Genomic DNA, 22956 nt, shown 5'->3' on the forward strand with positions numbered 1-22956 from the left:
CTATGACTTTCGTCATCTGAGTGTTCTGGCAACGGCTGACACTCGCGACGTACTGAGGACATTGTGCACGGGTCTCTCCTTTCGTCGTCAGATACAACGGCACAAACGTGCAGGCTTAGCTAGCATCTGCATTTGCGTTCAACGTGCATTTCTCGCTATGTCTCCATATTTCTGCCGAACCCCTTACAAGACAAACTGGCAGGTACGCTTCCCCTGGACGTTTATCGACGTGTGGCACGTGTGCTGCCCTCAGGTCGGTGTGGCGGCGTCGGCGGCGTCGCGGGACACGGTCGCGCTCACGGCTGCTGCGGCGACGGCGGCGGCGGCGGCGGCGGCGGCAGAGGCAGGCGTGCGGCGCGCGCCCCGCCAGCGGCTCCAATGGTGAGGGCGAGCGGGGGGGCCATGATCCGCCAGGCCAGCCTCACCAAGCTGGGCGTCATGATCAACACGGCCGTCAACAGCAAGAGGAGCAGTAAGCAAACCACTACTGGTAGGCCTAAGTGCTGCACTTATCTACTCATTTCTCCAGTAGGCTCGTTTTCTGTGATTACAACGTAGCGTAATGGTGATCACTCTGCAGATGAGCTTGCTAACACGCGGCTGTACGGAGCTTCTCATCTCAGAGGTAGGCGGTTCGAATCCAGATGGCGAAAAAAAATCATCGCCGATACAAGAGAGTTGTAATGTTTTAAAGCTCAGCGAAAAAAATAAAGCGAAGTCATTGCGACGTTTTGTTCTAGTGATATGGTTATATACCGTCTTTTGGGACGGTAATAATTTCAGAGCATCATCAGTGGTCACAGTGGATGTTTGCCAAGTTCGTTAAGAGTTTTCATGTTTCATATTACTTCTGTGAAATCGTATTTAATTACAATTATTACTAAGGATTTTTTGCTTCCTAATATTCTTCTGCATACAGGCGTTTGATTTTTAGTTCACTACACTTTATTGACAGCGAATATATTTTCGTTTTCATCTTGAGTCGAACCACTCACGCCGTCCGCCGTGGCCGAGGTTCTAGGCCCTTCAGTCCGGAACCGCGCGACCGCTGCGATCGCAGGTTCGAATCCTGCCTTTGGCATGGATGTGTGTGATGTCCTTGGGTTGGTTAAATTTAAGTAGTTCTAAGTTCTAGGGGACCTCAGATGTTAAGTCCCATAGTGCTCAGAGCCATTTGAACCACTCACAGATTCTTAAAAAAGCATGCCGCAACAGCAAAACAAAGGACACAAGGTGTAAGTGCATCTGTTCAGCATGAAAAGAGATATATTCCGTATATATAGGAGGGCGCGCTCAAAAGTACTGCCAACTGAATTTTATTCAAAAATAGAATTCTATACCTTTCTAAATACACACTACTTAAATTAACTTACGCTAAGAACAACACACACACACACACACACACACATACACACACACACCCGTCCGTGCCCTCCGGCTGTAGGGCCGCGCCATCCGTTAAATGGCGCCTCTCACCCCGCGGCCACTCCGCGCGGCTCCAGACCTTTGTTATTCATGTCTACAGATTTACAGCCCTCTGCTCCTAGAGGGCTCTCCGAATTGTACCTTGTAACATGGCGGTTGGTGACATAACTGTACTGATCAGCCAGAACACTATGATCAGCGACCTACTATCGATATAAACCCGTCCAGTCGACAGCAGCGTCAGCTGGCGAGGAATGACTGCTAGTCAGACACACGCACGGCGCATGTAATATCATTGAGCTTGCTCCCCGTGTGTACAATGGGGAAGGGGCTAGATCTATGTGAGTTTGAACGAGGGCAGACTGTGATGCCCAGGAGGCTCAGCACGACTTGTCGGGTGTTCAAGGAGTGCTGTGGTGAGTGTCTTCAACATGTGGCGAAACCAACTTCGTCGAGTTGGGTGGCTATCCTTCATTACAGATGTCGGACGTCGTAGGCTGGGCAGACTGGTAAAACGGGGCTGGCCGACCTAACATCAGACTTTAATTCTGCGCAGACTACAAATGCGTCTGAACACACTGTGCATCGAAGACTCTTTGACGGACCTCCGCTGTCGACGACTCATGCATGTACCAATGTTAACACCACAACTTTGACTGAAATGGGCACGTGACCATTGGCACTGGCCATTGGCGCTGTTTCAGAGTGTTGCTTGGTATTATGAATCCCGATATCTTCTTCATCATGCTGATGGGAGGGCGCGAATACGTCCTCTTCCAGAGGAATAGCTCCTTGGCCCCTGTACTGTGCGACAGAGACAAGTTGGCGGCGGCTCCCTAACGGCTCCCTAACACTCTGTGCATCGATGGGGTCAGTGGAGCTCGTTCAAGGCACCATGACGGCCAAGGAGTGTCGTACCCTGGTTGCAGACAACGTGCGTCACTTCATGACGATCGTATTTCCCGACAGCAGCGGCATTTTTCAGCGAGGTAAAGCGCCATGTCACAAGACCAGGAGGATGATGAAGTGGTTCGAGGAACACAGTGGCGTGCCATATCTGAACACGATCGAACATGTGATTTAACGTGGTGTCGGTGCTCAACCGCCACGCTCCCCGGAAGGTACAGGAATTAGGGGACTTGTGTGTGCAGATGTGCTGCCACTTCCCTCCAGCTACCTACCAGGGCCCCTTTACTTCCATGCTACGACGCGTCGCGGCCGTTATCCGTGCCAAGGGTGGACGTACCGCCTATTTTGTAGGTTGTCATAATGTTCTGGCTATTGATTGTATGTCGGTACGTGGGAATCAGCGTGCTGTAATAGAGTTTCGAATGGAGAAAGGCCGTCCAGAAATGGTACACCCTCTCCTTCAGAACGACAATGCCGGATCACATACGAGCGCTGCGACATCCGCAAGAATACGACGCTTTCAATTCACTGTCATCGATCATCCTCGGTGCAGAACCGACTTGGCCTCATCCAATTTTCATCTTTTTCCAAAATGTAAAGAACACTTTCGAGCCGGCCAGTGTGGCCGAGCGGTTCTAGGCGCTACAGTGTGGAACCGCGAGACCGCTACGGGCGCAGCTTCGAATCCTGCCTCGGGCATGGATGTGTGTCATGTCCTTAGGTTAGTTAGGTTTAAGTAGTTCTAAGTTCTAGGGGACTGATGACCTCAGCAGTTAAGTCCCATAGTGCTCAGAGCCATTTGAACCATTTGAACACTTTCGAGGACTTCACTTTGATAGTAATAAGTGTTTCAAGTGGTGATGAGGTTGTGCCTTCGTCAAGAAAGTCAGACGTTCTACAGTGGTAGTAATAACAAACTGGTCTCTCGTTGGGAGCAATGTGTTCGTGTCCAGGGTGACTACGTTGAGACATAAATATGTGGATATAAAAAATTCTTAGGCATTACTTTTCAGCACTCCCTCATATGTACTGGTATCCCAAGCTTAAGCACAAATAATTTTGACATGATGTGTCACTGCCAAATAAGATAGCTCGATGAAACTTGGCCATAAGCAAAAAGAACTACTACAGTCTAGTACAGAAGATAACTGGAAGGAACCCCTACGCAATGAGACGAACAGAATTTCACTGAAGTCACTGCGGTTCAAGATGGTCTCCTGGACATTACAAAAGACTGCACGAGGTTATTAATAGGGTGTGTGATCATTGTGGACAGCGATCCATGCTGTGCAGAGTGCTTCCATGCTGGCCACAGAATTGGTAAAGAGTTCTTGTGGTAGAGTGTTCCATTCCTCCACCAGGGTACTTGATAAATGTTGGATGATCGTTGATGCATGTGGATGTGCTGCAACACGTCTATCAAACGCATCCCAAATGTGGTCGATGGGATTTAAGTTGTGGGAACAGGATGGCCAATCCGATTGCCATATATACGGTCATTTCTTTGTGGTGAGGTCTTATGGGACCAAACTACTTAGGTCATCGGTCCCTAAGCCTACACACTACTTAAGCTAACTTAAACTAACTTACGCTATGGACAACACACACACACACACACACACACACACACACACACACACACACACACACCCGTGCCCGAGGGGGGACTCGAACGTCCGACGGGGGGAGATAAGGTCATTCCAAGAGCTCCTCCACCCGAGCAGTTCGGCGCGGTTACGCATTGTCATCCATGAAAATGTAATTGAGGGTCGAGTGTACCTCAGAAAAGACGTACGTGGGGACGGAGTAACAAGTCACAGTAACGTTGACCAGCGAGTGTACTGTGCCCAAAGATTTAGTCAGGACGCCCATGTAACATTATCCCTACCCGCACCATAGCCAGGACCACCAAAACAATCATGTCTAACAATGTTGCACATGATGAGATGTGGGAAATCGTAACCCACGCAGGGACATGGTCGAACACGATCGTTTTGCGGCCCAAGAGCTATGACATGGGGAGGCATAATGTTGCCTAGGCTTACTGAACTGCAGGTCTTTGTACACGGTACATTCACTAGTCAGCGTTACTATAACACTGTACTGCTTCACAACTGCAATTTTACGGGGGTTCATTCGGCCTTGCCTTCATTTTTATAAGCTTCAACTCAAAGAACTAAAGAAGATTGTGGTACATTTTTCTCACTAAAGTATACATTATCAACAAGACAGAAAATCAGCGCACTGCAAATGTTTTTGTAATGCATGGTGTAAAAAGAACTCTGGTTCATGTCATTGCAGTAGCGATTCGTAATAACATCAAAATGACTACGAAGAATGAAGTATCACTTTGCAGACTAAAAGTTCAGATGAACTGGAATATTCACCCTTTATAAAATCGTTACTGTCTCATAACCTTACATAGCTACCAACTATTAGGGATTGTCCGTAATTATTACGGATTTATCACCTTCGTTACGGAGTTATGAAGAGGTACTAAAAATTATGAAAACGGATATTATTGATTTTATGTTTTTTTTTTTAAAAAAATCGGAAAAGATACTGTTTCCTTTACTTTCCTATACGACAGCCACACACTGTTACAAAGATTTTTTATAAATCGTGATGATTTCTTTGCAGTGTATGTAGTAAACCTGGCTACGAATAGTCTTGCAGGAAAAAATGTTGCATGTACGAGTAACAGACCTTGTAAGTGATTCAGATATTTCTTGATAATAAGATATTCACATAATTCTCAGGCTTTGAAATCATCGAAGTTTTATCGTCGACGTCAGTTTCCTCTGAGTAGTATGTTTAGCCCCTGATTTTCTTTCATTAAGTGCAACAATGTGCAGATTGCGAGCGGTTAATTAGACTCCTATATTTACTTTTATTTGAAGAATTTCCCGTTTCATTCATGCCTTCATATAAAAATGCTACACGGTGAGACTTATCCTCTAAGTGGCAGATGCAGAAAAACCTCAAGGAGGAGGCGGTAAAGATGTCTTGAGCAACCTTCACTTTTACCGTAATAAAAAATAATAAAGTCACATGAAAAGTTTAAAAAAGTTTTTTTTTTTTAAACTGATTAGACACATATGCAAGACAGTGCCATCTTACGGTATAATAAATTTACAATTGTGGTTCTCTTCCTTAAATGATGAAACTAACTACATCATCAATAGGACAATCAATGTCAGGGTGAGTGTTCAACAAGCTAAACCATTAAGTCGCGACTTTTCTCGAACAAATGCCAGACAGAATAACGTATCGAGATCACTAGAATGGCCGCGACTTTTCTGGTAGGTATATGTTAGCTATCTATGTTCCAGACAGAAAAGTGTAAAATATGATGACGCGGATGCGCGTGCTACATTGGAATGTACAGCTACTCGATAACTCGATTCAGTGGAGTCGACTGACGATAGAATCGAACGAATAACATGCGGGCTGACTGGCGGGGGGTGACAATGCCGATGGCCCCGCAGGAGGGGAGGGGGGGGCGTTCCCCATATTTACCTGCTACTGAGCCTCTACCAGAATACATACGCTGAGGGAGCCACGAGATAGTCCAACTAGATAAAAATTTCGCCCAACAGTGCTAGTTCGACATTTCCCCTGCGGGCGTACGGCAAGTGCACCTGCGTGCGGTGGTATATTGGAGAACGTAAATTTGAAATCAGCCTGACCTTCTATAATTGGTGACACAGCCGTCACAAAACATCTGGGGCTGCCGGAATCAGCTGTGAAGAGGCTGTGAAATTAGACAGTCACAGTGGCTAAGGAGGCGCTCTTTACTGTAAACGTTTGTAAAACTGACCTTCGATGGCAGAGTTACAGAGTAATATGAGAGACAGATTAGCTTTTCCGTGATTTCCCTAAATCGCTTAAAGTAAATGCCACGACACGGACGATTTCTTTCCCATCCTTCCCTAGAGCGAACTTGTGCTCCATATCTGTGATATTGATGTCGACAGAACGTTGAACTCTTGTCTTCCGCCCTTCCTATTAATGTGAAAGACAGTGAGCTTCTATCGTTAATTTCTCGAGAATAGAGAACCGCTGTATACCCACGGATGGAAGTAAAAATGCCCGTTTAACAACAGTTTGGTGCAGCTCCGACCTTGAGTCTGTTAGATGTAAGCTAACATACCGACCAGAAACCTCACGCGTAGTTCTTTTTATGCTTCAACAGAATACGATAATGAACAACTGAACTGGAGACCAAAGACCTTGTAAAAACAATTACTCGCCGAGGGGGCTGCAAGCGCGGGAAACTTTGAACGAAGGCTGAACGCCGTTATGACGTAAAGAGTCTGGAAGGATGAAGTGTATTATGACTTATAAGTACACATATCTATCATTACACATTCGTTGGTACGTGCATACATTATTTGTTAGTCGTAAATATGCCTAAGCGTCCTTCCGTACGTTAAGATAAAAAAAATGAAGAGTTATACAGCATTTAATTGCACGAATAAATTCGGGAAAAGAGGCATTGTTATCTTTTCACAAGCTGCGACATCGTCGCGTAACATTCGACGATGACACTATGGCTGCAGTACATTAAGACTTTGTTTTTATGAAACAGATCTGATGATGGTCATTAAAGACCGAGACCGGTAATCTGTTATCAAACAGTTTGTGACCATAGACGTAAATTAAAGGAAACTTATTGTTATCTTTCACAGATATGTGCGTATGTTCAGATGTTCTATATTGTGGACTTTCAGTCACAGCACGTACATTTTCAACAGGGATGCATCACTGATTTTCAGCCATTTTTTTAATAGTACCTGCTACATTTGACAGTACTGGTGGATATGAGGATCGAAAATCAATACATTTCATTTTAAATATTTGGAGCTCTAAGTAACGCCACGCTGCAGTTCGCGCTCATGCTTACTTAATAAGTCGGATTCGGTTTTGAACAAACAATTATGACAGATTTCTTGTAGTATGTAAAAAACAAACCGGTAAACAGTAACTGGTTGCCGTTTGTTCTTCATAAAATTAATTACTATCTTTTATTTACATACCTAAATGAGACATTATGTTTATGAGATAATGCAAAGGAAGGCTCGTTAAGTTTACCACCACAATGGCCGCCTTTCAAATCGTCCGCTGTTCGCAGTAGACCAACTAAGGGATTTTGGGATTCTGGTACGCGCTCCAGGGTGTGCGGACATTTGCCACGCCGGACATTTGCCACGATTTTACCCGCTCCGAAGGGTTGGGTCCCTTGTCTCCCCCTCCTGCTCCTCATCGCTGTCGCGCAGTAAAGGTACATACTGAGTCTTTCCGCTGGTTTACTTAACATGGGACCAGAATCTCTTTGGTTTTTCTGCCACATTTCTAGAGAGATTTTCGTTGTGGAAACTATTTAATGCATCTCGCGTTGAAATTCGCACTAAATTTCGAGCCTCGGCAAAACTTTGCCAATCTTGGAGATTTTGCGTTCGTCTAAATTATACGTGCCTTTTTCGGTGCTCCTGCAGCAGCTTTCTGTCGTGTTTTGTGTACCATGGGGGATCAGTTCCGTCTCTTATTAGTTTATTTGATATAAATCTCTCGATTGCTGTTGATACTATTTCTTTGAACTTAAGCCACATATGGTCGTCACTTATCTAGTTTGGAAGGATTGGAGACTGCTTCTTAGAAAGACGTCAACCGAATGTTTAGCTGCTTTTATAAATAGATATATTTCGCGTTTAGTTTTGGTGAATTTCTTTGTTACGGAATTGAGCCTCGCTCGACTGTGTTCACTAATCCCTGTATCCGTCGTGACGCTCAGGATTATTTGTGGCTAAGAGGTCAAGTGTGTTTGCGTAACCATTTACAATCTGAATGGCCTCGTGAACTAATTGTTCAAAATAATTTTAAAAAAAGCATTTTGAACAATTACGGAAGTTGTCTTCTATCTAAAATAGGGTCTGAAAATGTATTTTTGTCAACATACGGAAGGTAGATTGAAGTCACTGCCAACTATAATTGTATGAGTAGCGTACCTATTTGTGATGAGACTCAAGTTTTCTTTGAACTGTTCAGCAACTGTTTCATCTGAGACCGGGGGTCGGTAAAAGGAGCCAGTTATTAATTTATTCCGGTTGTCGAATATAAACGCTGCCCGTACTAAGTCACAGGAACTGTCTGCTTCAATGTCGCTTGTGAGCTGAAACACACATTACATTATTTTTCCTTAAGTTGTGCTTCTTGTTTCTGTTGTATTGCAGATCATTACAATTATTTTCCCTCCAAAACCTAGGATGCTTTCTCTGTGGCCCTGTAAGTACCAGAGCTAAACAATGTAGAACAACAACGTACGTTACAAGCATAGCATTCTGTATTACTTCATTTCCTTATTTCTAACATTTTAGAATTGTACGTCGACTTTAGATGACATGTCAATCATAGATGTTCTTATCTTTATTTAGTGTACGTATTTTCAGTCATGTTTTGAACATTGTCCCGCTACACTTTATTAACTAGTGTTTCACCGCAAGGGATATCGGATTTTAGAGAGTAAATTAATGTGGATTATGTCGTTCTTCTTTTCAAACATTCACATTCCCATTTCGTCTTTCCTTATTGTATTTTGGGCATGCAGTTGTAGTAATTAAAGTAGGCACAAATGGAGTGAGCAAAAAGAAATGATTAGCGTACATTCGCATTCTCTTTACATCGTTCCTTTGTTGTTGCTCCCATGCCGATGGACTGTTTATATCGCAATCAGTAAGCGTGAAAAGAAGCTACCCTACAAACACAGGGATCTAAATTTACACTTGGCAGAACTAATTACATGCTGACATAATAGTCGGTATTGCTTTCGTTTCCCAAAAGTTACAAATATTTCGATTTCGGAAAAGAAGCTCTGTATTCGGCCAAGATGTCGAAGAAGAAGGTCCCTTACGTACTGGTTGTATCGAGTAAGATGTGGAGACGGCGATTTGAAAGCGGACAGAAGAAGTACGAGGAAGGCCGTCCCTTACCTGAGGGATCGCTACCCAAGCTACCTGGCGAAGGGGCAAGTGTGGCAAATGTCTGGCATTCCCCGCTCCAGACAGTTACCCTGTTGTGCAGATACCGTTGCAGTCGTCCCAGCAAATTCAATCGGCGTGACACCCAAAGACAGGATGAGTAAGATCTAAGACGTCGCAACGCATTTGATCACTGCCAGATTCTCAAGGACGGAGTACTGCTAGTAATTATTGGATATGAGGTCTGCCTGTAATGCAAAACACTGTTCCTGTGACTCAAACATGTATCAGCACTTCTGTGCCATCATTAGTAGGTTTTCTTTATTCAAATTTACATCTACACCTACATCTGAACTCTGCAAGCAACCTTCATGTGCGTGGCAGAGTTTGTCAGTTATTAGAGTTCCTTCCCGTTCCCTTCACATATGGGCGCGGGAAGAATGATTGCTTAAATGGCTATGTGCGTGCTCTAATTAATCTGATATTGTCCTCGCATCCGCATGGGAGCGATACGTAAGTGGCTGTAGTATATTCCTAGAGTGATCATTTAAAGCAGGCTATTCAAAGTTTGTTAGAAGACTTTCTCGGGATAGTTTACGTCTATCTTCAAGAGCCTGCCAGTTCAGTTTCTTCAGCATCTCTGTGACACACCCCCATATATCGGACAAACCTATGACCATTCCATATTCCTCATTAGTCCCATTCTAGAATGGGTCCCACGAGTTATTTGTAAGCAGTCTCCTTTGTAGACTGAGTGCACTTCCCCAGTATTCTACCAGTAAATCAAAGACTACCCGCGAATGAGTCCATGTGATCATTCCATTTCATATCCCAGATGTTTTTATGTGCTGTCCGATTCCACTTGTGACTCACTGATATTGCTGTCGTAGGATAGTACGTTATTTTCATTTTATGAAGTGCACAATTTTACGTTTCTGAACATTTAAAGCACCATGCCAGTCTTCCCACCACTTTGAAATCTTACCCCGATCTGACTGAAAATTTATGCAGCTTATTTCAGACAGTACTTAATTACAGACAGCCTTGTCATCTGCAAAAGTTCTGAGATTACTACTAATGTTGTCCGCAAGGTCATTAATATACAACAGCAAGGGTTCCAAATACGAGAAATGTGAATGTATTTTAAGTGATATGGAATCTAAGAAAATCAGGCCTAAAGACAGGTTTTGTTTGTTTTTGTTATTACCTTAATTTAACATTATATGGTTTTGCAGAACGTACATTATCTCATACTAATATCTTGTTATCTGCAACCAACTACGTTTATCTGAATGTACTTCGCGAGTTAATATGAACTTGAAACAAAATTTAAATTACATTTAAGCATAAAGTGATGTGCTAACTCGCCAGTCAAATTCACATTAATATCGTTTGTTTGCAAATGACAAGTTATCAGTACTCAATATGTACAAATGGTCCTGAAAAACCATACAATGTAAAATTAAGGTAATAAAAAAGTAAAAAAAAAACGGTCTTAAAGCCTAATTTTCGTAGGCCAGTTATCGCTTAAAATATGTTCGCGTTTCACGGACTAGAACATCGTATACCCACTAATAATGAGACGGAGGTGCTGAAACGTGTTTGTGTCACAAGAAAAAAAGTGTTTTGCGTAACGTTTGGACCTTATATCCAATAATTTTTAACTGAACATGGCAAACACAAGAGCTGCAAGCCCTAATGCTGAATTTTGCTAGTAACGTAATTCGCAGTCATCTTACACACTGAATGATTAAATTTTAAACTTGTACCAAGACGCTTTTGAACAAGCAGATCGTGTAAAGAAGGGATGTACAAAAAAGGCGTGATAGGCACAAGTCCTTTCTACAAAAGCCCGAAAATATAAACAATGAATCCAGAAAAAGACTAACGGAAAGCTGTTTTTGAAGCCCACCTTACAACGGGGAAGACAAGAATGAAACAATAAGAAATTATTGAACTACGGCGTTACAAAAGAATACTGAAGACCAGATGGACTGAGTGAGTGAGGAGTGAAAGGCATCATCCACTACGGCAATGAGAAAAATTTCCGTATAAAGAACATAATGAATTGAAGACGTAAAATTCTTGGGCTCATATTACAACCTGGGTCATTTCTGAAAATCGAAGAAGAAAGTATGGTGAAAGGAAATAATCACAGGAGCAGGTGTGTGTATGGGCACTGTGGGCACTGTATATAAGACAGGTCGTAGATGACATAGGATGCAGCGATTTTGACGAAATGGAGAGGATAGCGGACAAGTGGTAGAGCTGGAGAACATCAGTCCTATCTTTGGGTTGATGACTTAATCGACAATATATACAGCCGCAATTGCGCATGATTTATGAATAGTTGGATACAGCACACGTGATTTTGACGATAGCTGAAGTTATACAATATGTGACAATAGTAATTGCTCTGTCGTCTTGTGGCATATATAATCAGGATTAGAGGTACAGGGCCTTACCTCCCCAAAGTCGTGCTAACTTTTCACAAGGTACCTAGCTACTGGCATATTGCCTAGTCACTGGCGTATTGTGGTTACCCTTATTCGTTGAAAACTTCCATTACCTGTGTCACTCGTTTTGGTCAACCGAGTTCGCTGTTACCATTCTTCGACTGTTAATAGTAGATAGACGTGCAACAATGAAACTGATTACTTAACAGTTCAGTCTTGCACTAAAATAATCAGATCACCTGTTTCTTCCAGAATGACCTTGCTACAGGACAAAGAACCCTCCCTGCCACAAGGGTGTCTCTAGTAACCGTTTGTCACAGCCCACGTAGTTCAGTAGAGCTGCAGATAAACCACCAATGGAGCCTTGAACACTGGGTACAGATCTTTTGAGATGGAACGAACTGATACAGTTCAAGTGGAATTTTTTTGTGGCGTTATGTGGGCAATAAGTGTGCGAAATATCTGTGGTACATCCAGCAACGCCCTTCCCAGGCTAATTAGTCCTGTCAACGAAGCAAAATTAGGAGAAAAATCATGTAGTTGCAAATCTTTGCACACTGCTTGGAGAGAGCGTCCTGAACGACATACTAAAAATCCTGAACAGTGATGAGTGAGGGTTGGGTTGGGTGGGTGGTGGGTTTGTTTAAAGGCCAATTTTTTATGTTTTTCTCGAATAACTCGAAAAACACACATTCTAGTGAAAAATGTTTCCCAGTACAAAGTTACACTACACAAACGTCCTACAAGAGAGGTCCTGTTCTTTTTTTTTCTCTCTAGGATTAATAGTTCCCGCATTGCAAGGGATGGAAAAGCTGCAAATTATTAAAAATATTGTTCTAACATAATAAAAGTAATGTAAATCTTTAAATGAAGTGAGTTGAAAACAAGTATCAAATGTGTATACCAGTGTAAGTCCTTTAGAGCCGTTTTAAGGGATCAATTGTGTTCTGGGGTGTAACAGTGTGGGTAGAAGCGCGAGAGAAGGTAGATCGCTGTATTGTGTTCATACACTTCCCTCCTTCATAGATCTGCAAACTGAAGGTCGAGAAGGTGATTCCCCACATTATCTATCCAACCACGTCACAAGAAGCAACTACAGGGTGTTTCACAAAATTGTGTAGGAGCACCTTATGAATCATTGGCGACGCAGTGTGCAGACGTGCCCAGGGGATGTTTATTTGGCACAAAATGCGTTAGCACTACATGAAGCGCAAATATGAGATACTAATAACGCTAAAGCAAGTAATGAATATTGCTAGAATCTATGTAAATTTCTGCACTTTATTCTACACTGTTTGAGGGGAAATTGATTCTTAGTCACCCTGTACGGCAGGTGTTGCGTTCTTCCGGGGAAAGGCAACTTCCCCCACCATGAGTGCTACTCGCTTCCAGGTTGCAGACAGGCTATAATACCTCTCCACCACTTCCTGTCCAGTAGACAAAATAATTTCACTAAGTTCGTGCTCGTGTAGTGGAATTATTTTTAGTTTATTAAGTGAGTACTTAATAGCAGTTGTTAATCGAGCTATTATGCAAAAAGATTCGACATTTGGGGCTGTCATGTGTCTACCACATTGAAGAGCCTTTTACAATTCTAAACTGCCAAAAATTGGCTCATCTAGGTGTTACAGAGATTCAGACATTTTAGCATAACTGAAAGCAGTGCATTATAGCAGATTGCTGATCTAGGCTTGAGCGTGATTAGTCCCTTCCTCAGTTTCTCCCCCTTCTTCAGTTTCTCCTGGCGTATTTCTTGCTCGAACAGTCCACAGATTCGTTGGACACTATGGACCGGCAGTACACCTGTGGACTGCTCAGTACCATTCCACCAGACATATTAAAATGCAGCTTGGAAGATACACTGTGAATGTGGTAAGTGGCTCCACTCTGTGCAGCCCACTTTACAAGTGCCATTAATTCCTGAATTCCCTAAGGAGTTTACCAGAAACAAAATTAATGATGAAAGAAGTGCAGTAACTATTGGTCATCATTAATTCACCACCGGGTGACTAAACTACGAGTACCATTACATGGCTTTACAACACACTGTCAGTGATAGGCAGCAGCAACGTGCGCATATACCAATCCAATTCTTTTCTCACCAGCACTACGCAGGCCATTGAAAACCACTACACTTGCAAACTAAACACATAGGAGCATAATTTACATAAAAGCTCACTTAACAACTGCAGATAAGCAGTCATTCAGTGAACTGAAAACAAGTCCACTATTGTTGTCTTGTGACAGCCAGAGCGAGAGCACCAGCAGCAGCGAGTACTGTTTGTATAAAGCGTTTATTTTGCATTTTGTTTACGACCTTCCACTAAGGAAGGGATTATATTTGTGTTTATCTGCTCTGCATAGTAACTAACAGTTCTTGATAAAACTTTACGTAGTTTTCGTGTTAGATTCCTTAGTGTTTTCTTGATCGTTTAGAACAGAAAGCGCCCTAAAACCGTCTTTTGTTTGTTTCGCGGCCGTTAGCCACTAGTCACTTGAATCAGCAGTTGTCTTGTGACAGCCAGAGCGAGAGCACCAGCAGCAGCGAGTACTGTTTGTATAAAGCGTTTATTTTGCATTTTGTTTACGACCATCCACTAAGGAAGGGATTCTATTTGTGTTTATCTGCTCTGCATAGTAACTAACAGTTCTTGATAAAACTTTACGTAGTTTTCGTGTTAGATTTCTTAGTGTTTTCTTGATCGTTTAGAATAGAAAGCGCCCTAAAACCGTCTTTTGTTTGTTTCGCGGCCGTTAGCCACTAGTCACTTGAATCAGCAGTTGTCTTGTGACAGCCAGAGCGAGAGCACCAGCAGCAGCGAGTACTGTTTGTATAAAGCGTTTTTGTACTTATTTGCTGCGCTTAGCTTTTAAATAGTTTTTCTGGGAAAACCTAGCGTAGTTTTCGCGTCTCGTATTTCAGTGAGTGTTTCTTGATTATCAGAGTAGCTCATCAGAAGATTATCTTGGGAATTTGTCACCGTATAGAGTAGGGTAAACATAGTCATGTGTAGGGACTGTGGTTATTGTGAGCGGACGCAAGGAGAATTGGCCACTCTTCGGGGGCAGGTGGAGGCTTTGTCTGTTAGGCTCATCGAGCTCGAGGCGCAGGCGTCGGCTCGTAGTGGCGTTGGGGCAACTGTGGTGAGACCTATGTCTACTTCGGTGGCCTTGGAATCACATGGAACCCCTGATGTCGCTGCGTCTTCCGGCAGTGAGCATCTTACCGGTCAGCCATCACTCCAGGGTGAATGGCGGACAGTGGTGGGCTCGCGCGTGCCTGGCCGAAAGGCAAAGGTGGGATCTGGTCGCGTGGCAGCTGCCTTACCCCTTTCCAACAGGTACGGGGTGCTTCCTAGTGGTGATGACATCGTTTCCGAGCCACCACAGGATGCCTCGCCTGTTGGGCCAGTGGCCGATTCTCCGGCAAGGTCCCGACAGTCACAGAGGGCGGGCCTATTAGTTATAGAGAGCTCCAACGTTAGGCGGGTTATGGAGCCCCTCAGGAAAATAGCGGGTAGGTCGGGGAAGAATGCCAGTGTGCACTCGGTGTGCTTGCCGGGGGGTCTCGTCCGTAATGTGGAGGAGGCCCTTCCGGCAGCTATTGAACGCACTGGGTGTGACCGGCTGCAGATAGTAGCACATGTCGGAACGAATGACGCTTGCCGCTTGGGTTCTGAGGCCATCCTTGGTTCCTTCCGGCGGCTGGCTGATTTGGTGAAGACAACCAGCATCGCACGCGGAGTGCAAGCTGAGCTTAATATCTGCAGCATAGTGCCCAGAGTCGATCGCGGTCCTCTGGTTTGGATCCGTGTGGAGGGTCTAAACCAGAGGCTCAGACGACTCTGCGACTATAATGGTTGCAAATTCATCGACCTCCGTTATTGGGTGGAGAACTGTAGGGCCCCCCTAGACAGGTCAGGCGTGCACTACACACCGGAAGCAGCTACTAGGGTAGCAGAGTACGTGTGGCGTGCACACGGGGATTTTTTAGGTTAGAGGGACCCCCCCTTGGGCGAAACGATAAAATACCTGACGGCTTACCAGAGAGGACATTATCATCGTTGATAAAGAACGTCCGTCCTCAGAGACCAAAAACAGGAAAAGTTAACGTAATATTGGTAAACTGCAGGAGTATCCAGGGCAAGGTTCCTGAATTAGTATCTCTTATTGAAGGAAATAGTGCGCATATAGTATTAGGAACGGAAAGTTGGTTAAAACCGGAAGTGAACAGTAACGAAATCCTAGACACAGAATGGAATATATACCGCAAGGATAGGATAAACGCCAATGGTGGAGGAGTATTTATAGCAGTAAAGAATTCAATAATATCCAGTGAAGTTATTAGCGAATGCGAATGTGAAATAATCTGGGTTAAGTTAAGTATCAAAGGTGGGTCAGATATGATAGTCGGATGCTTCTATAGACCACCTGCATCAGCAACCGTAGTAGTTGAGCGCCTCAGAGAGAACCTGCAGAACGTCGTGAAGAAGTTTCGTGATCATACTATTGTAATAGGGGGAGACTTCAATCTACCACGTATAGAATGGGATAGTCACACGATCAGAACTGGAGCCAGGGACAGAGACTCTTGTGACATTATCCTGACTGCCTTGTCCGAGAATTACTTCGAGCAGATAGTTAGAGAACCAACTCGTGAAGCTAACGTTTTAGACCTCATAGCAACAAATACACCGGAACTTTTCGACTCCGTGAATGTAGAAGAGGGTATCAGTGATCATAAGTCAGTGGTTGCATCAATGACTACAAGTGTAATAAGAAATGCCAAGAAAGGAAGGAAAATATATTTGCTTAACAAGAGTGATAGGGCACAAATCGCAGAATATCTGAGTGACCACCATCAAACGTTCATTTCTGAGGAAGAGGATGTGGAACAAAAATGGAAAAAATTCAGAAACATCGTCCAGTACGCCTTAGATAAGTTCGTACCGACTAAGGTCCAAAGCGAGGGGAAAGATCCACCGTGGTATAACAATCATGTACGAAAGGTACTACGGAAACAAAGAAAGCTTCATCATAGGTTTAAGAGTAGTCGAATCATAGCTGATAAGGAAAAGCTGAACGAAGCGAAAAAGAGCGTAAAGAGAGCAATGAGAGAAGCATTCAACGAATTCGAACATAAAACATTGGCAAACAATCTAAACAAGAACCCTAAAAAGTTTTGGTCATATGTAAAATCGGTAAGCGGATCTAAATCCCCTATTCAGTCACTCGTTGACCACGATGGCACCGAAACAGAGGACGACCGAAGAAAGGCAGAAATACTGAATTCAGTGTTCCGAAACTGTTTCACTGCGGAAAATCGTAACACGGTCCCTGACTTCAGCTGTCGCACGGACGCCAAAATGGAAAATATTGAAATAAACGATATCGGAATTGAAAAACAACTGCTATCACTTAGTAGCGGAAAAGCATCCGGACCAGACGAGATACCCTTAAGATTTTACAGTGATTATGCTAAAGAACTTGCCCCCTTTCTATCAGCAATTTATCGTAGATCGCTGGAAGAACGTAAAGTACCTAGCGACTGGAAGAAAGCGCAGGTCGTTCCCATTTTCAAGAAGGGTCATAAATCAGATGCGAATAATTATAGGCCTATTTCGCTTACGTCAATCTGTTGTAGAATAATGGAACATGTTTTGTGTTCTCGTATTATGACGTTCTTAGATAATACAAATCTCCTTCATCATAACCAACATGGATTCCGCAAACAGAGATCATGTGAAACTCAGCTCGCCCTATTTGCCCAAGAAATTCACAGTGCCGTAGACACTGGCGAGCAGATTGATGCCGTATTCCTGGACTTCAGGAAGGCATTTGATACGGTTCCGCACTTACGTTTAGTGAAAAAAATACGAGCTTACGGAATATCGGACCAGGTTTGTGATTGGATTCAGGATTTCCTAGAAGAAAGAACACAACATGTCATTCTTAACGGTTCAAAATCTGCAGATGTAGAGGTAATTTCGGGAGTACCGCAGGGAAGCGTGATAGGACCTTTATTGTTTACAATATACATAAATGACTTAGTTGACAACATCGGTAGCTCCGTGAGGCTATTTGCAGATGACACGGTTGTCTACAAGAAAGTAGCAACATCAGAAGACTCGTACGTACTCCAGGAGGACCTGCAGAGGATTAATGCATGGTGCGACAGCTGGCAGCTTTCCCTAAACGTAGATAAATGTAATATAATGCGCATACATAGGGGCAGAAATCCATTCCAGTACGATTATGCCATAGGTGGTAGGTCATTGGAAGCGGTAACGACCGTAAAATACTTAGGAGTTACTATCCGGAGCGATCTGAAGTGGAATGATCACATAAAACAAATAGCAGGCGCCAGGTTGAGATTCATAGGAAGAATTCTAAGAAAATGTGACTCATCGACGAAAGAAGTAGCTTACAAAACGCTTGTTCGTCCGATTCTTGAGTATTGCTCATCAGTATGGAACCCTTACCAGATTGGATTAATAGAAGAGATAGACATGATCCAGCGAAAAGCAGCGCGATTCGTCATGGGGACATTTAGTCAGCGCGAGAGCGTTACGGAGATACTGAACAAGCTCCAATGGCGGACACTTCAAGAAAGGCGTTACGCAATACGGAGAGGTTTATTATCGAAATTACGAGAGAGCACATTCCGGGAAGAGATGGGCAACATATTACTACCGCCCACATATATCTCGCGTAATGATCACAACGAAAAGATCCGAGAAATTAGAGCAAATACGGAGACTTACAAGCAGTCGTTCTTCCCACGCACAATTCGTGAATGGAACAGGGAAGGGGGGATCAGATAGTGGTACAATAAGTACCCTCCGCCACACACCGTAAGGTGGCTCGCGGAGTATAGATGTAGATGTAGATGTAGATGTATTGCTCAGTGAAGTTACTTTGTCTGTTCACATAAGGGAACTGGACAGAACTGGACAGGAAATGGTAAGGATACGTAGTCTGTTGTAAACTGAAAATCGAGCAACGCTCATGATGGAGGAAGTCACCTTTCCCAGCAGGAGGCTGCAGCTGCTATACAGTATGACTAAGAATCAATTTTCCCTCTACCAGTGTAGAACAGCGTGCAGAGATTTACGTACATTATGTCCTTACACGTTACTTTCGTTAGTATTATTCGTAGCTCATATCTGCTTTCCATGTAGCTTTAACACACTTTGTGGAAAATAGACACCGCATGTGCATGTCTGCTCACGGCGTCGCCAGTCACTCATGATGCACGCTGTGGACGGTCCGTATAACTTTGTGAAACGCAATATAGTCGTGTCTTGTGACGTAGTGGGGTAGACAGAGTGGGACATCACCTGCTCGACCTTCTGTCTGCAGGCCTACGAAGGAGGGAAGTGCATGAATACAATACAGCGGCCTACTTTCTCTCGTGCTTCTACCCCACACATCTTCCCCTTCCACCCTGTTACATTCCCAGAACACAATTTGTCCTTTAATAAGGCTCTACTACAACTTGTATATGGTACACAAATTTTATATTTGTTTTTAACCGCTTCATTTAAAGATAAACATTAATTTTACGCCGCTAGAACAATATCTTTAATAATCTGCGATGTTTCCAACCCCTGCAATGCAGAAACCATTAGTACTGGAGGTAGAAAGAATAAGACTTTTTTGCAGGACATTATATGAAGTTTAATTTTGTACTGGGAAACAATTTCGGTAGAATCCGCGGTTTTTCGAATCATTCGAGAAAAACAGATATAAAGAGACCTTTAAATGCCCCTCCACCATCCCAACACTCGAAACAGCATTGGTCAGGATTTTTTGTATGTTGCTCAGGACAATCCCTCCTGCACTGTGCAAAAATTTACGACTACGTTCCTTTTTGGTCGTTGTTAACTGGTCTAAATGAGGCCAATGACCAAACAACATCTTTTCGACAACTGCAACTCGACAGCATATGTACTTTCCTTAAATGACTATCCCACAGTCTTGAGGTTCCTTGTCTGGCAGCCAGTATACAAGGTAAACTGCTTACCAACCACTCGAGCAAATCACCCTAGAATACTGATCATGTATGTGGGACTCCTGTTAAATAGGACTAACAGCGGATTTTAAATGTATGCAGAGAATGTCAGCACGAATGGTCATAGATTTGTTTCGACCCATCTCAAAGAACTGAACTGGCCGACTCCTGAAGATATATGTAAAGCTGTCCCAAAAAAAGACTACAAACCTCTACGTATCGCCCCCATAGGGATTGTGAGGTCAAGATGGGATTAATTACAGTACGCACAGAGGAATTTTTGACAGTCATTCTTCCCTCGCTCCATAAGTGAATGGAACGGGAAAAAAGCCTTAATAACTGTCGACCATGCACTTAAAATGGTTTGCAGAGTATGGAAGTAGATGTAAATATCCGAATATCCGGCTCACACAACTCCGCAACTTTTTCCTGCTCACCATCCGAACTCAGCAAGTTGCCGATAACTGTCCTTAGCGCCCAATTCCTCAACTAGCAGCAGATCCGTGATTTCTTCACTTGACCAGTCTTCGCAAAACGTCAGAAAACAAGTTCGTATAAATTTAGTAATATTAAGCTTAAGAGCAGTATTACATTTTTGTCCATTTTTTTTAAAAAAAAGATAAATTATTATGTTATATTTCCTTGCATAAGGATGAAGAAAAAAATGGTTCGAGAAAAGAAAATATGTGTTAAAGAGCTTCAGTGACAAGTACTTCCAATGAGAAATAATTTTTAAGCTAACAATAACATTTAAACTTTGCATGAAGTGGATTTCAAGAAGATAAAATCTTTCCATTTCGCCATTTTACCATTGCGAAGTTTTGTTCTGGATGAATACTCGTCAATTTTTAGTAGCGAAACCAGAATCAACGCTATTTAGCCTAACGTGAGAGTGTTTGTACTCTTCTCTGGTTACCCACAAAAATTTAAGTGTTAGGGTGAGCCAGTTCAAACAAAGACTTAAAACGAGAATAAAAACTCTCGCACACGTTCGTCGTGTTCCAAAGTGCAGAGGAATTATCAGCCTAAATATGTGTCGCGCTTTTCTACCTGAATGGCAAGTTGCAGAGCTCGTGTAGGTGCATTAGTGGACTCTTCCTCGACCTTTCCTGAATTCCAGGATTCACGTCCGCCCAAGACACAACCAGACGTAGATTTAGCTGAGTGCACCGGCCGCTGTGGCCGAGCGGTTCTAGGCGCTTCAGTCTGGAACCGCGTGACCGCTACGGTCGCAGGTTCGAATCCTGCCTCGGGCAGGGATGTGTGTGATTACCCCCGTGATCTGCGGCTCGTGGTTGTATGTTAATGGTCTAGTGTCGGTGCTGACGCTGCTGGGACTTGGTGGAACCTATCTGTGATAGTCACAGGGGCTGTCTTTTAAGGCATTTGTTTATTAGTGTAGATGCTAGATTACTTCTGAGTGTAAATGAGGGGAATGCTGTTTTTTTCCAGTTATTTCCGCCTATTTTCCGGAAGTTCGTCTTTCTGTAATTATTTTCTCTGTAGCTTGGGTTTCTCTCCCTTTCAGTTTCGGCGTAAGGCTCATACTAGACTGTCGGAAGTTCTTCGATCAAAGCTGTCAAAGATTTGTCAAACTTCTTTGACCAGACTACTTCACTGGACTTCTACGGAGAGGTCCATAAATTGGGGACAACTTTGGCGCCAACAGTGTTCGTTCAGTGGGTGAATCGATGAAATAGAATTGGGACCAACATTGGGGCCAACGTTGGTATGATTCTACTGCTTGTCGGTTTTTCGACCAAATATCAAAGGGCGTTGGAGGCCTATATCCAAACAAACGTCAACCACACATTGGCGGCAACGTTATTTTTTATTTTTTATTTTTATTTATTTATTTATTTATTTTGCTGTTGTCATATCGATACCCGAGTTTATTTGTCGCTTGTTCAGTTTGTTTGTTGCTCGTCCATTGTGGTTTTTGAAATCACAATTTCCCAAGAACACTGGAATAACATGCAAGTTCTTGAATATTTTGAATTTTGACAACAAGAAATACCTTATGGAATCCTGATACGAGGAACCATGAAAATTGCAATGCCACTGCGGATGCAAGGCAATACCTCCAGCAAAAGGATGTACTGTAAGGATTACATCATAGGCGAATTTTTTTTAGAAAAGGAATCTTTAATGTCAACTTATCGTCTTTTATTTTGAGTTCAATCATTTGTACAACCATATCAAAATCTGTTGTTGATAAACAGCGAACTGGGGCAACTTTGTACCACGTTTTTCAACTTTCTGGAAGCACTCGACACAAAATAAATCACACATGACCTCAGACATTGTAACACTTTAGATCTGTATTTACTGAGTGCTTGGCAAAGTGAAAACGTATTCTAATTATGCTCTATTAGAGTAAAACTTAAATGTACCTAATGCTTTGGGTGACTTCAGACCACGCCAAAATGAAAGCTGGTGTCAGAAGTAAAATAAACAGTCTTAATTCGGTGTTACAGGTTTACTTTGAAATATCAGGATATATGTATCGACGTGGCAATGTTCAATTTACGTCACCACTCAGGAGCACTCTACACATCAAACGCAATTAAAGAATAATCACAAGTCTTAAGAACTTACAGGAATATGGAAAGACAATTGAAACACGAATTAAAAATCCCAGAGGTAAAACTTTTACTTTTAGTACAAAATAATGCAAGCAGGTGGAACAGCAGCCATTTTAAACAAAAGTAGTGGATGGTACAAAAATACTCTGACCGGTTAAAAATTACCTGGATTGACTGTACGACAAATGTCTTCAAATTGTCCTGAGGGTTCATACATCAATGGCATAATAATTGACGTCCTTCATACTTGCAACAGTATTTACAAATAAAATCACTAGACAAGTTGACGGAATTTTAATTATTGCAACTGATGATGTACACTTTATTTAAAATGTACTGATTTCGGAATGTATGGAGCGTTAAAGCCCACCATTGTCTTTTACATGTTTTCCTTTCAGTGTTTTCCAGCGAAAAAAAAGATAATTATTCAATCGCAAACCGCAAATGCACCGGCAGCGATCTGTGTGTCAGACACTTTTATGTTGGTTCTGAACGAATTCAGCCGAACGTTAGTGCGAATGTGTAGGCAATGACCCACAAATATTAGCCGTCATTGGCGCCAACGATGACACCAATGTGTGCACGATGGG

At 43.0% G+C, this 22956-nt stretch overlaps 1 protein-coding gene across 1 annotated transcript in view; it reads left to right on the plus strand.

The window, feature by feature from the left end:
- The first annotated feature begins 371 nt into the window (after positions 1-371).
- Positions 372-22956, plus strand: part of LOC124605130 (protein phosphatase PP2A 55 kDa regulatory subunit) — an 82158-nt gene continuing 59573 nt past the window's right edge. Inside the window, exon 1 of the mRNA XM_047136611.1 lies at positions 372-490. Coding sequence (XP_046992567.1) covers positions 379-490 — 112 coding nt within the window. The 5' untranslated portion in view covers positions 372-378. The remainder of the gene's footprint in view (positions 491-22956) is intronic.

This window comes from Schistocerca americana, chromosome 3, assembly GCF_021461395.2.
Source record: "Schistocerca americana isolate TAMUIC-IGC-003095 chromosome 3, iqSchAmer2.1, whole genome shotgun sequence".
Taxonomy (NCBI): domain Eukaryota; kingdom Metazoa; phylum Arthropoda; class Insecta; order Orthoptera; family Acrididae; genus Schistocerca; species Schistocerca americana.